At 35.5% G+C, this 15,253-nt stretch overlaps 1 protein-coding gene across 3 annotated transcripts in view; it reads left to right on the forward strand.

Moving 5' to 3' along the window:
* The window catches only part of St7 (suppression of tumorigenicity 7), a 250,355-nt gene that overhangs the window by 18,890 nt on the left and 216,212 nt on the right, over positions 1–15,253 (forward strand). For all 3 annotated transcript variants that reach the window (XM_048786023.1, XM_048786024.1, XM_048786026.1), the window contains one exon: positions 14,824–14,858. In XM_048786023.1, coding sequence (XP_048641980.1) covers positions 14,824–14,858 — 35 coding nt within the window. The remainder of the gene's footprint in view (positions 1–14,823; positions 14,859–15,253) is intronic.

Genomic DNA, 15,253 nt, shown 5'->3' on the forward strand with positions numbered 1-15,253 from the left:
CGAGTCATTAAAAACTATTATATTGTAATCAAGTATGCAAGGAATAAATCATTATCTCTAAAGGATACATAACATACTTCTCATCCTTGACGAAGGACAAGAATGACCATCATTCCTTGAATTGACTACTTTGCCTCAAGATGTACTTCTAAAATGCTCATGTTAAAAAATGACAGTCTTGGAGATAAATAGTATGAAAACATTATTTATTTATTCAGTGAATACTCACTGATGATTTACTCTATTGTAAGCTTCCTAAGGGACACAAAAATGGTGGATAATAAATTATAATAAAGTATGATGTTATCAGGGGCTGGGGATGTAGCTCAGTTGGTAGAGTGCTTGCCNCCAATCCCCAGCAACCACGAAAAAAAAAAAAAAAAAAAGTATGATGTTATCAAATAGAAACATGGTATACAAGCCACACACAAAATTTTAACTTTTTAGAAGATACATTAACAAAGTAAAAAGAACCAGGTGAAATTGATTTTGGCAATATCGTTTATATATATAACCCAATATAGCAAAAATACCATTATTTCAAAGTGTACTAAATATAAAGAAAAATTATTGCAAGTTGAATATCTTTTATCAGAAATGCTTGGGACTAAAAGTATTTTGGATTTAGGATTTAAAAAAAGATTTTAGAATATTTACATATATGAAATGAAATATCTTGATATCTTGGTGTTGGGACCCAAGTCTAAACACAAAATTGATATATGTTTCATATATACCTTAATGTCCATAGCCTGAAGGCAATTTCATATAATATTTTTAGTGTGCCTACATTTTGGCTGTGACCAGTCGTGTGAGATCAGATATGGAATTTTCCACTTTGTGGGCTTGTGCCAGCACTCAGAATCCTTCAATATTTTGAGTATTTTGATTTTTAAATTTTTGGGTTAGAGACGCTCAACTCATACTGGTTATTTATGAGATTTACACTCTTTTTTTGTACTAAAACTTTGAAATCCAACGTGTACTTTATACTTATAATATGTCTTCTCTTGGATTTGTCAGATTTCAGCTGCTCAGTAATCACACCTAGCTGTGGCTTCCCTTTTGCACAGCACAGCTCTGGGGCCCAGTCTTCTGGACAGGCTGCATTCTAGAAATTTAGCAATAGCCTCACTCTCCTCATTGAGGCTTTATGTGTGTGTATGTGTGTGTGTGTGTGTGTGTGTGTGTGTGTATGGTTCTGGGGATGGAACCCAGGGCCTTGTGCATGTGAGGCAGGCACTCTACCAACTGAGCTATATCCCTAGCCCCATGAGGCATCTTTTATATTACCAAAAAATTTACCCATTGAAGTGTACAATTCTCTCACCTACCTTTTAAGAAAACAGCATCTACTCTTGTTCCCAGGATGTAGTATCTTCTCTTGCTTCTCCAAGATTCTTTTTGTAAAATTTCCTTTTCTGTTTTTATAGTCTCTATATTGTCCACATTTATTTTTAAAGAAAAAAGCATTTTGTTTGCCCCCACCCCCACACTATCTCTTCTGCTTGGAAATATCCTCATGTGTCTGGTTTTCCTTGATGAGTAGAAAACTGTATGTGGGTCCTTAGGGGTGAGGAGATGGGTTAGCATTTAACCTTTGATTTCTCTATTGAATGAGCAAATAAGTGAAAATGATTAAATTATCTTCCAACTTCTTCTTCATCCATCTTAAGCCAGTTTCTTTCTAGATTGGATGAACTTTACCCTTCTACTTTTGTTCAACATGTTAGTTCTGAGTGTACCCAAGAGTCCCCTTCCTCTAGAGCTTAGTAGTCTGGTTTTGTTTTGTTCTGTTTTGTGTACACATGGGGAAACTACCTTTTAAAAAAGGTTAAAATGACTTAGGTTTCTATAACTCCACTAAAAAAAAAAGAAAAGAAAAGAAAGAAAGAAAGGAAGGTAGAAAATGGGTGAACTTTTTTTTTTTCCCCTCTGTGTTATATAAATAGCAGCATGCAAGCACAGATCTATTCTGCACTCTTCCCTAGAAATCTTCAAGGCTCACACCTTTCCAGGCTTCTAATCAAAACTCACCTTCTCAGTTAAGCCTTCCTTGACCTTTATAATTATAAGTTCCCTCCCATACTCATCTGTATACCCTGGTATTCCCTATTCTCTTTCCTTGCGTTGGTTTTTCTTTAGTACACTTATCACCTGAAATTCTATATACTTTACATCTGTCTCTTTCCCTTCAAAATGAGAGCAGATTTTTTAGATGTTTAATTGAATATAACACTAATACAGAAAAGAATTCGTAAGTTTGCAGCTTGATGAATTTTCACAAAATGACATACCCACGTCATTGTGTCCCAGATTAAGAAATTGAGCATAGCAGCATGCCAGAGGTTTTCCTCATACTTTTCCCTATTCACTAACACTTACCCAAGCCTTTTTTCAAAGGCTACTACTACTCTCTGGTTTTCTATATCATGCATTAGTTTTGCATTTTATATAAATGGAATAAGTGCACAATGTATTTTTCTCCAGTTTTCCTTACCTCAACATTATATTAAGTTTCATCTGTGAAGTTGTATCAATAGTTTGTTCATTTGCATTGATGTTGTATCAATAGTTTGTTCATTCCAGTACTTCATTGTATGATCACAATTTATTTATTCATCCTATTGTTGATGAATATGGGCGGTTTCCAATTGGACTTTTAGCTATTATAATTATCTTTTGTTTTGAAAAAGCCTGTAAGGATCTTAGGCTATTATTTTTTATACCCTTATAAATGCTTCCTTTGAGGCAATAAACAGGGCTGTCTACCTGCTTAGATTTGGGAAAGCAGCAATGTTACCAGCCATGTTTTTTTTTAAATTTTTTTTTTAGTTGTAATTGGACTCAGTATCTTTATTTTATTTATTTACTTATTTTTATGTAGTGCTGAGGATCAAACCCAGAACCTTGCACATGCTAGGCAAACGCTCCACAACCCCAGTCCTCCAGCCACATTAGTATCCTCCACTAACTGAGCTCCTTGGGAACACCTAATCATCTTTGAAGCAGCAGTGTTTGGTGTGGAAGATCACATAATGATCTAAAGACTGTTTCTGAGGGATCACATAAGTTTTTATTTTCAGAATGAAACTAGGGAGAGGAGTTTATAGAAGAATCAGAGATTAAATGGAGTTTACCATGTAGAAACTTCAAAACCAGCAATAAGAGTAGTTTTAAATGTATTTGAAGACAGAAATTTAGCTAAGGAATGGTAGTACCCTTTGATTATGTTGTAAAACATTTGCAGATAGAAAAGCAGATGACAAGCATATCAATTTTTTTCCTTACTGTAATATAGGTATTAGGAGGTAGAGGCCTAATTTCTAGTTTTTTAATTATGGTAAAATATATATAATGTAACTTTTACCATCTAAACCATTTTTAAGTTTACAGTTCTGTAGTACTGAGTACACTCATGTTGTACAACCATCACTACCACCCACCTCCCAAACTTTTCAACTTCTCCAACTGAAGCTCAGTCTTCTTCCCAGCCCTTGACAACACCATTCTGCTTACTGTCCCAATGAACTGGACTACTCTAGGAGCCTCATGTAAGAGCGATCAGACAATATGATTCCTCTTATGACTGAATTATTTAATTTAGCATAATGTCTTCAAGATTTTAAATTTTCTTCTGAGGTAAACAGTTTGGAGGATGTTTTATGCTTAGTGTGCACAAGGCCCTGGGTTTAATCCTTAGCATAAAACAAACTAACAAAAATAAATCAACATTTTGAAATATATTTTATATGTCAGTTTAAAATTGAAAAACATGTCAACTCTTAAAAAAAAAACCAAACCCAGAAAACAAACAAACAAAAAAGATATTTTCCCAAGTATCAAAGAAACTTCTAGATATAATTGTTTGCCAAAGTATGTAAACTCCTATTGACTAGCGATTTTTATACATAATAAATAGTAGAATCATTGACTGAAGAAGCAACTGTGACTCTTGGGTGGGGTATATTGGGGGGGTTAGCCTCATTTTTATAATAGAATCTACTGGATGTATCTGAGAGGATATATTTACCTTCAAACAAGCAGAAACCAATGGACACAATATTTTTAGATTAAAAAAAGCCTTTGGTGATATTTGTATGCTTAAGACTTAAAAATGAATTCAGTATGGCATTAGATGGAGTATTTTGACATGGAGATCTATCTAGGTACCACAATGGAAAAAAGAAGTAAGTATGCAGTTGTGGAACAGGAAGATTTAGCAGTGGTTTCTGTTGGAAAACTGATGCTGGCAATATATGTTATATTTTTTGTCCTTTTAAATAAATGACTGGATGATGAACCAGTCATCTTCTGTTTGCTCTTTCAGATTCATATCTCACCCTTTTCCAGCTCTGTGTCCTGCCCTGGAAAGTGCCAGTACTGACTCCTGCAGTCATCCATCTTGCCTCTCACTTCTGGTAGCATATAGTCAACGGGAAGGAGCTGGTAGGAGGTGGGAGGGAGTAGGGGAGTGAGTCATCTGGCTGGGACTCTCCACCAAACCTTTTTCACACTTGCTGTGTAAGTAGCTCCTTTACTAAAATTCTCCTCAAAGTATTCTAATTTTTGTGTGGGATCTGCTTTCTGCTAGGACCCTAAAAATACACATGACAGAATCTGGAGGGTAGTTGAAAGAGAGGAAAGATCCACTCTTCCAAGAGATCTGGATACTAGTCCTGGCTCTGTCCTAACTTGTGAGACAACATAGTTTCTTCATGTCTAAATTTATTTTGACAAGTTAGCAATAGCAATATTAACCCTCTCTAACTTGGGGTGGATTTGTGGTTATATATATATTTAAAAAGACTTTGTCCTAAGTCTTTTTAAAAAATAGCCTACCACAAATGAATGGCATTATTATGATGATGTTTATCACCAGTGTAAACTGCCAAGTGAGATTAATGAACCCTTCCTAGAGGTGGCATGAATGGGCAGGAAGGTAACATCTAAGCCTTAAGTGGTAAGGGCTGGCATTTGATTGGGAGTCCCAGGACACAGCACTTGAGTGAGAGGAAAGTGTTTTATAGAAGGTCACGAGTGGCATGGCACCATGTCATGTACTGGTTTTCTTTGGGTTGACTATGCTGCTTCTTCATCACTGCTGGTATTTAGCTCCTGGCATGGGTGATGACTTTGAAGAGTAGCAAACTCAAATGCTTGTGGTAGGAGGTTGGTAGGTGAGTGAAATGCAGGACTGTATTAATTCTAATCAGTTGCTGCAGTGGGGGAATGTAGATTGTCTCAGGATTCTTCTAACTTTTCATTTATAAAGCCCTACAATTTACAAATGTCAGCAACTAATTAAAAATATTAAATATAGTATGGGCTTAATAAAACACATCTGAGAGCTGGGTATAACCTGTGGGCTGCCAATTTTTGATCTCTGATATGTAAATTTCTTAGTGACCTTAGAGGATTAAACTGGAACTTGGGTTCCTACCACTGCTTGAACAAATGTCTTCCACTTTTGGGTTTCTAGTCTGCACATTCTTAGGTCCTTATGTTTGAGTCTTATGTCCAAATGTGTGGCAATGCATTTTGGGAAACATTGTTTGGAAATTGAGCCAAACCCCTGATGGCTTTTGTGGAGAGAGAATGTGTGCTTGTTAGTTCCACTTCACCTTATCAGGCTTGTTTTTATAGATATAATCTCTCCTTAAGCAGGCAGGTATGAAATCTTTATTATGTTCTCTCCTCCAGTCCATTAGTTACCATTTTCTGAATAGGCCCATTAGTCTTTATTGATCTTTGAGCATCACTTGATATGATTTAGATATTTCAATATTTCCTCACAGCACAAATGAGTAACTCCCTTTTGCCAAGGTATATGGATAAAATCCCTAGATGACATTTGAATATTATTTGTACTTTCTAGTACAAAATTGAATGGGTATCTATAACTGATTTTTCCTTCAAATTTGTGTCCCATAAAACATTAGTTCTGGAGATGTTCCACAAGCAAGGGGTTCTAATATCCATTAATTTGGAGAAATACCACTTATCCTTATGGCCCTCTTGGAGAGTCAAAGGCAAATTTGCCTGCAAAAGTTTAAGTCCTGCAGGGAGGCACAGTTAACTTTGTTTAATCCAGTATATTCATTTACTCAGTCATTCATCTGTCAACTATTTATTGAGCATTTACTATATGTCTCTTTAAGAAGTACCATTGACTTTTTATTTGATGGAAGAACTATGCTGTTCTTCCAGGATATACTGTCCTCATGGAACTGATGTTCTGATAGGAAAAACTGATAATGAAGAACTGAGTTAATAAACAAATTCTTCATAGATTGAGAGAAGCAGCAGGAAGAAACTAAACAGAGGGCAGTGAAGAGGATAACCAGGGCATGTACTGAGCTTGAAGAGTCAGGGAAGGCCTCACTTAGGAGGTGACACTTAAGAAAAGAGACCTAAAGAAAGAGAAGGAGCAGGCTCTGTGCACTGTCAGGGGACAAGTATTTTAGGCAGGAGGAAGAGCAAGGGTAAAAGTAATATTAGCAAAGTACTTTGTGCTCCTACCATGTGCTAAGCACTTTGCATAAGTATCTTTTTCCTCATTTTACAGATGAGAATCTCAACTCACAATACCTTCTGCCTGGGGTTTCAGAGCTTGTCAGTTTGTGTGGGACAGGGATGGAACTCAGGCATGCTTGTGATATACCTCCTTCCAAATTACTAGAGGTTGGAATCTCCACACCCTCCCTTTTAAAGTAGTAAGTTTGTTAATAAACTTTGGTGCTCCAGATTGGAGAACTCTGGTTTACAAGAAATTACAAGAAAATCTCTTCCTCCTCCTTAGAGCTTCAAATAGTATAGAGGTAGAAAAATACTTCTATAGCCTTATCAAATGCTTTTAAATGAGTTTATATACTAAGCATCTTAGATACTTGGAGTACAGATTTCTGGGCTTCTTCGTGGGCACAATTCCAAGATGTGTTATATGTGTGAACAACAGACTGAAGTGATGAAGTGTATACAGTGACAGATGAAGATGGGGCAGTCCTGAATTTGGGATGAGCAAATAGTCACCTGTATCTCCGTGGCTTCAGAAAGCTACACAGATGGGCTGGAATTGTGGCTCAGTGGTAGAGCCCTCGCCTAGCACAGGCCGGGTTCGATCCTCAGCACCACATAAAAATAAAGGCATTGTGTGGTATCCATCTACACCTAAAAAATAAATATTAAAAGAAAAGCTACACAAAGTCATGGGAAGGTCTTCCTGTATTAAAAAACAAAGTTTGGCCCTTAGTAGGTGATATCTAGGGAAGAAAGAGAGGTAAGGCTCATTACTGGTCTTACCTGCACCAATTAACATTATCTTATAGAACAGTTTATTTAGGAGCTATTGTGAGGGAATTGATCCATTATGTGGATACAGAACAACTTGTTCTAATATTAAATTTTCTGTTTCTAATGTTGCTTGTGTTTGGAGTTTTGTTCCAAAGCCAGTTGTTAAAAAAAAATTTGGAGATAACTGTGCATTACCTAAGTACTCTCTGTTATGGCCACTGAAGAATTCGGTCTTTGCAGTGGACCACTCTCAAATGAGGAGGCAGGTCATATGCTCAGGAAGCCTTAGGGCAGTGCTGTCCAAGAGAACTTTTTGCATTAATGGAAATATTCTGTAACACAGTGTCTGTTTACTTTGTGACTGGTGTAAATGAAGAACTAAATTTGAATTTGAACTAAGTTCAATAACTGGCCAAAAAGCAGAATGACCTTTGGGACTTTTTCAAGAAGCTTGCTTCATAGTCCCTTTAGGTGTTATTCCTGTATTCCATATCACCGTCATTTGCATTTGCAGTTAATTCTGTAGTCTATAAAATATTTGCATTATAAAGAGAGGCTGCTTCTGAGATTTGTGTGACTTAAGAAGTAGTGAAATATATATGAAGGTTGGGAGGGCAGCCCAGAGGCCACCAGAAGCCACATGGAAGCATGCCTGTGGGCTTTGTGTTGTCACAGTGACAGGTTTTGCTATGGGGCTTTAGTGCCTGTGGGCTAGGAAGGCTAATTGTAATTATATTCTTCTTAAAATATCTATAGTGCCTCTTTGAGAAGTACCATTGACTTTTTATTTTATTTTATTTTTGACAGTGTTTTATTAAAACTTAGAAATCTTAGAATTCAAAGGATTAGCTCTTTTCTGAAAAACTCCTATATTTGGTAGACATTCTTCAAAGCTCTGGACATGAGGGTTTTCTGCAGAAAGCTTGGGGTATTGTGAATCTAGGACTTTATCCCAGCACCACGCAGGTAGTAGAACATTTCAAAGTTAACGTTGAAAGATGCTGAAGAAGCTATTGGTATTTGTTTAGAGCAGCCACAGTGAACCTGGAACCTTGTCTAGTGTGCATATAAATCCTCGGAACCACTGAAACACTGTTGTGCTGCAGTTGAAGGAAACAAAGGAGGAGGTCTCATCATGTGAGCTGGAACCTCACCCTAGCAGCATTCACCTTCCTGTTAGAAGACAGATCAGTCAAACTGCCTTTATACTATGTAGACCATGTACACATTTCCAAGTTTAAAGGCATCTTCTTCAAAGAACACAGTAGAAAGCTACCAATCCTAGGTACAGTTGAGTAGTTTCCCTGCTGTTTTCTGGTGCACAGATATCTGCCTAGAAAGGAACTGGCCACTTGGTAAATGAGCTGGAAGGAGAGGCTTTATGTTCCTGTGAGTTATTAAAAGGACAGTAGTTAGGTGATAAATTTGCAGGGATCAGATAATGATACTTTCCAAAGAGATCCACATGGGCTGTTAACAGACTTTACAAGCCTTCAAGATTGTCCCTGGGCCAAACTTGGAAGATAGTATACCTTTTGTAACTCATTTGACCAGAGACCATTTTTAATAGTCTTGTGTTACTTCCTTTTAAAGATATTTTTGTGGTAATTATGGCTGCTAGATTGTTATTGCACAAATTCATTTCAGGAAGTATATTTAAAAAGGGAAAGGTGACCATTTTGCTCCATTTTACTTATTTTTCCATCAATATCATAGTAACTGCAAGATGCTTATCTTGTTCTAAGAGGACATATTTAAATACAATTAGATATATCTGTTATACCTGAGGACAAATCATAATAAAAGTATTCAGATACACTTGTCTAAGTAATTTTAGCTGGAGATCAATTAAAATCTTTTTTTTTTTTAGATGAACACAATGCCTTTATTTTATTTATTTATTTTGTTTTATTTTGTAATTTCAGGTTTCTGATTGATTTTAATGCAGTATTTGTTTATGTTTATAAGTGTCATTAATTAACCTCAGGTAATAGCATGGGAGGTTTTCAGTATAATCTATTTTAAATTAATCAGATATATAGAATCTTTGTTAGTTTTCTGAGGGTTATAGTAGTGGCTGTGTGTGTGTGTGTGTGTGTGTGTGTGTGTGTTTTAAAGGCAGAATCCTATCACTGTGAACCATTGAATGAAAAAAAATTGTGCAAATCTATAATGACATAAAATCTGTTCTGTTGTTTATAATAATCAGATGCATCTATTGAATTAGTTATTTTAGAATATGCCTTTTTTCCCCCTTTGTGTGGGCTTCAAAAAATAGTTTCTGAGGAAGGAGTTTGATTGAATGGGTTGTCAGTAGGCTGCAATTGTTGCTAATCTGACAACATTACATGGAGGGTGTATTTGCAGGGTGACGATAATCTATTTAGAGATCTCTCTTTCATTTTTAATTGCCTCTACAACTCTGAGGTCATGATCTCAAAATGATACTGCCGCTATTGTCAGTTGTCTACTTTTCAAATTGAAGAGACTGATTATGGTATCCTACTATCAATCCTATTGGGGTTCATTCTTTTTTCTTAAGTTTCTTTACATTCATATGAAAACTGAGTAGTATAGGTAATATATTTTTGACAGAATAACTTGATCCAAATGTAAAATGACCTGTGTATATTGAAACATTGTTAATTTATGGAGGAAAACCCCCAATACTTTAGAGTGATTTCCTAGGCAATGGTAATCAGAGGTTTAGGGAGGAAGCTCAAGATGTCTTTGACCTTGCTTTTGTATTAACCGCTTGGCTCAGAATTTTAGTGTTTCATCATGGGCAAGACTCTGGAGAGAAAGGATGAAATATTCAGCTTGTTTAATCTCCTAACTATTCAGAGATATGTTGTCTATGTTGAAAACAATTGAATAGTGTATAGACATATTTTTTGAACTCTTGAAAGGTGGGCATTTTTTGAATTTTTGAACTTTTGAATTTGCAGTCAGTGCCTGCAGATGGAGGCATTTCTTTTGGTAGTTCATTTCAGTTCTACGGTATAAATGTATAGGCATAGATTCTAGTGATGAGTGAAAACAGACTTTTTAAAAAAAAATTTATGTGACAGCAGAATGCATTACAATTCTTATTACACATATAGAGCACAATTTTTCATATCTCTGGTTGTATACAAAGTATATTTACACCAATTCATGTCTTCATATATGTACTTTGGATAATAATATTCATCACATTCCACCATCATTTCTAACCCCATGTCTCCTCCCTTCTCCTCCCACCCCTCTGCCCTATCTAGAGTTTGTCTATTCCTCCCATGCTCCCTTCTCCCTGAAAATAGACTTTTGATTATAGAAATAAAACATGTTTTTTTCTTTTTATGCTTATTTTTATATTTAACATTTAATGTACTTAAACTTTATATCTGATGTTTAAAAATATCTATAAACCCTTATTTTTAGCTTGCAATTCTTTAGAGATAAGTGATATTAGTATAATTTAAAATTAGTATGCATTGGGCATAGTGGTGCATGCTTGTAATGCAAGCAACTCCAGAATCTGAGGCAGAAAGCTTGCAAATTCGAGGTCAGCCTCAGCAACTTAGCAAGACCTTGTCTCAAAGTAAAAAATAATAATAGAAAGGGCTGACAATGTAGCTGAGTGGTTAAATGCCCCTGAGTTCAATCCCTGGTAACCTCCACCCTCCCAAAAAAGTACATAAGCCAAAAATGTGTAAGTTGTAGAAATGATTAAAAGATAACTTACCTTTCCTGGAATATATTGGGTAGAATGAAACCTTTATAGCACTTTAATTTGTATTTTTTTAAAAAAATATTTATGTTTTACTTGTACATGGACACAATCCTTTATTTTATTTTTATGTGGTGCTGAGGATCAAACCTACCACTGAGTCCCAGCCCCAACCCTTTAATCTGTACTGCTATAAGGACGATTTAAGTGAAGTTGGGAGTGCTTTAGGTAGTGTGTGGGAAATTGTCATGTTTTATGTTTTCCTTTCCAGCTATTTTTGAAACATGGCTATATTTAAATATGTTGCTGCTATATAATGCCTGGAAGTTCACTGCCCTTTGTGTTTTGTTCATTATGATATCATCTCTCTTAATGTATGCTTTTAAAAGAAAAAATGCACACATTCCTAGTATCTTCCTTTTTTTGAGACAGGGTCTTGCTAAGTTGCTGAGAATCTTGCTTAGTTGCTGAGGCTGGCCTTGAACTTGCAATTCTCCTTTCTCAGCCTCCCAAGTCCCTGGGATTACAGTCCTGCACCACTGTCCCTGGCTCATCTTTTACATTCTTAAGGAAATGCTGTTGGATATAATTTTACTGAAGTGGGATGTGTTTGTTAATACATTGTAATGCTGTTAAAATAATTTGAAACACTTCCATCTCATGTATCATCATTTACTTACAACTTATTATGAGAACAAGTTTTTGATGTTAGGAAGTCATATTACATGAACATAAAATCCAATATTATTTTAACACTGGATAAAGTAGTAAAATCTACAAATCATTGATTGCCCCAGTTTCAACCCACTTCCCTTTCAGTTATCTCCTGTCTAAAGTAAGTCATAAATGACTCGTTTTCCTCTCTGTGTTCACATTGGTTGTTACTGTTAATATAAAAACATTTTCAGTTTTCATAAAGCTACGTGTCAAATTTTTCATGAAATGTTAACGGACATTACTGAGAGGTCCCATGAGATTCAGTTCCTTCTTTGCACATTACACTTCCTCCTAAGTGCTCATGGGCTATGGAAACAGTGACTAACATGGAGGACTGTTTTAAGATCCAGTGTGCTTCTGAATTCCCAGACATCAATACAAAAATAAATTATGCTCATGAAAAGTATGTAGGACGTGTCTCTGCTAAGTAGAAAGAGGGGGCAGGGATGTCCTGGGAAAAGAATCAGAATAGAATTGAGAAGATGGAGTTACTTTTGAAAGAATGGTTCCCCTGAAGGAGATCCTCTGACTTTAATCAGGCATTTTAATATTCAAAAAGCTTATGTATTTTGTTTGTTTGATATAAATACATTGATTATACATAGACATGATTCATTATTATTATCATTATTACTATTATTATTATTATCACTATTATTTTTGTGGTGCTGAGGATTGAATCCAGGGCCTTGTGTATATGAGACAAACACTATCAACTGAGCTATATCCCTAACCCAAGATGTTTTATTATTTAAGAAAGTCAATAATTGTAGCTTAATTTATAATAATAAGCAATACCAACTCCTGACATTTTTCCATTTACAGGGTACTTTTTTCATTATCTCCATGTGAACTTCAGGGCAGCCTCTTTCTTGTGTCAGAAAGCCGAGGCACAACAGTTGCCTAAACAAGGATCCAAAGAGAGATCTTGCTTTAATCCTAGTACTTTCCCCATCTCGTCTTTTTCGTGGTCCGTTTATAAGTAGAGCCAGTGTACCTTTTTAAAGAAGTGTCCATGTTTATTGGAAATAATAAAGCTTTTGAAGGAGGGCAGCTATTGTGAGTATGTCACCCTCTTACTTACATCTTAACTTTTAAAATTTCAACCATTAACTTTTTCAAATCCTACTCATCTCCCTTGTGTTTTAAGGTACTGTCACCAGTGGGTAGTTGAATAACATAGTCATCTATTCTGAATGATTCCTGTGTTTTCTGATATTTAAGTTGCTTTTTACTCAAGCTTGTTCATTTATTCACTCAATAAGCATCACTAGGCATAAGAGTAAATATAAAATTTTAATTATTTATGCTATATAATGTTTTTATTCACAACAAATTTGCATAAACTTTGCATAACTGCCATTTAAAATTAACATTTTAACAAATTTAAGAACAAAAATATACCTAGTCTTTGCTAAGCCTTTATCCTTTTATAATTCTTTTAGCTAGTTTTTCTGATTCTAAATATATAGTTTCTGGTTATAGTAGTCTTAATGTATTTTGAGACTAATTTGTTCTTTAGCTACTAGATTTCACAGCTTTTAGGCTTAAAATGATAATGCTTTTTTTCCTCTTTAAGGTGGGCAGAGTGCTTTTCATAGTGAGCTTGTGTTGCTTTTGTAATAATGAAGAAATTAATATTAAGTCCAAAGTGAAAACCATCAGCAATTCTACTGTCAGAAATATTGACTGTATAGTTTACATTTTTAAAAAATTCATTTATTTTTAAAATTTCTTTTTTATTTTGATTTTTATTGTTTCTTTTTAGTCATACATAACATTAGGATTTATTTTTTATTTCATTTTTTTGCAGTGCTGGGGGGGGATCAAACCCAGGGCCTTGTGTATAGTGAGGCAAGCACTCTACCAACTGAGCTATATTTCTAGCCCCCTAGAATTTATTTTTACATAATTTAAAAAAGTATGAAATATAATTTACTTGAATTCAGTCCCTGGTATTTCCTCTTTCCCTTCTCTCCTCCCTCTCCCTGTTGTCTTTCCTCTACTGATCTTCCTGTTATTTACTCTTAGATTTTTTTTGGTTAGTGTCTTGTGGATTTACACGATAGACTCACTGTGGTACATTCATGTATGTATGTAGGAAAGTTAGGTCAGATTCATTCCTCTGTTCTTCCCTTATCCCCTCCCTTCTCCTTTCCCTTTATTTCTTTTTATTTATTTCCCTTTATTCTCTTTCATCTAGTCCATTGGTCTTTTTTTCTATTTTGATGGAATCTGCCTCCACCCCCGCCCCCACTTTTCCCTTTCTTTCTCTCTCTCTCTTTCTTTATTTTGGTCTAGCTTCCACAGATCAGGGGGAAAAAAAAGAAATTGACCTTTGACTTTTTCGGATTGGCTTATTCCACTTAGCATGATAGTCTCCAGTTCCATACATTTACCAGAAAAATGTCATAATTTCATTCATTATGGCTCAGTAATATTCCATTGTATATATACACCATATTTTCTTTATCCATTCCACAACTTAGCTATTGTGAATTTCACTGCTATAAATATTGATATTCATATATCACTACAGTATGCTGATTTTGGATCTTTTGGATATATATACCAAGCAGTGGGATAGCTGAATCATATGGTTCCTTTCCTAGTTTTTTGAGAAATCTCCATACTGCTTTTCAGAGTGGTTACACTAATTTGCAGTCCCACCAACAACTTATGAGTTTATCTTTTCCCTCACATCCTCACTAGCATTTATTGTTACTTGTGTTCTTGATAATTATCATTCTGACTGGAGTGAGATGAAATGTCAGTGTAGTTTTGATTTGCATTTCCCTCATTGCTAGAGATGTTGAACATTTTTTTTTCATATATTTGTTGGCCAGTTACATTTCTTCTTTTGAGAAGTGTCTGTTAATTATTTGTGCCTATTTATTAATTGGGCTGTTTGTTTTTTTGGTGTCCAGTTTTGTAATTCTTTATTTATTTTGGATATTAATGCCCTACCAGAGGAGCAGGTGACAAAGATTTTCTCCCAGTCTGTAGGCTTGTACTTTAAGCTCTTGTTTCTTTTGCTGTGTAGAAGCTTAATTGTGGTCAAATATACATAAGATTTATCCTGTTAACCATTTTTTTTTCAGTGCTGCGATGGAGCCGGGAGCTTCATCTATGCTAGGTAAGCACTCTGCCACTAAGCTACATCCCTACCCCCTTTTTATTTTTTACTTTGAGACAGGGTTTCACTGAGTTGCCCAGGCAGGCCTTGAACTTGTGATCCTTCTGCCTCAGCTTCTTGAGTAGCTGGTATTTTGGGTGTGTGCCACCAAACCTGGTCCTCTTAACCATTTTTAAGAGCACAGTTCATTAGTTTTAAGTATCTTCACATTGCTGTGCAGCCAATCTTCAGGACTCTTATTTTATAAAACTGAAGTTCTATGTCAACTAAACAACAATTTCTCATTTTTCTCTTTCCCCAGCCTCTGGCAACTGACATTCTATTTTTTGTCTCTATGAATTTGTCTATATTGGGTACCTCATATAAATGGGGTCATGTCTTTGTGTGACTGATTT

The sequence above is a fragment of the Marmota marmota genome, unplaced genomic scaffold (genome assembly GCF_001458135.2).
Source record: "Marmota marmota marmota unplaced genomic scaffold, marMar, whole genome shotgun sequence".
NCBI classification, from domain to species: Eukaryota; Metazoa; Chordata; class Mammalia; order Rodentia; family Sciuridae; genus Marmota; species Marmota marmota.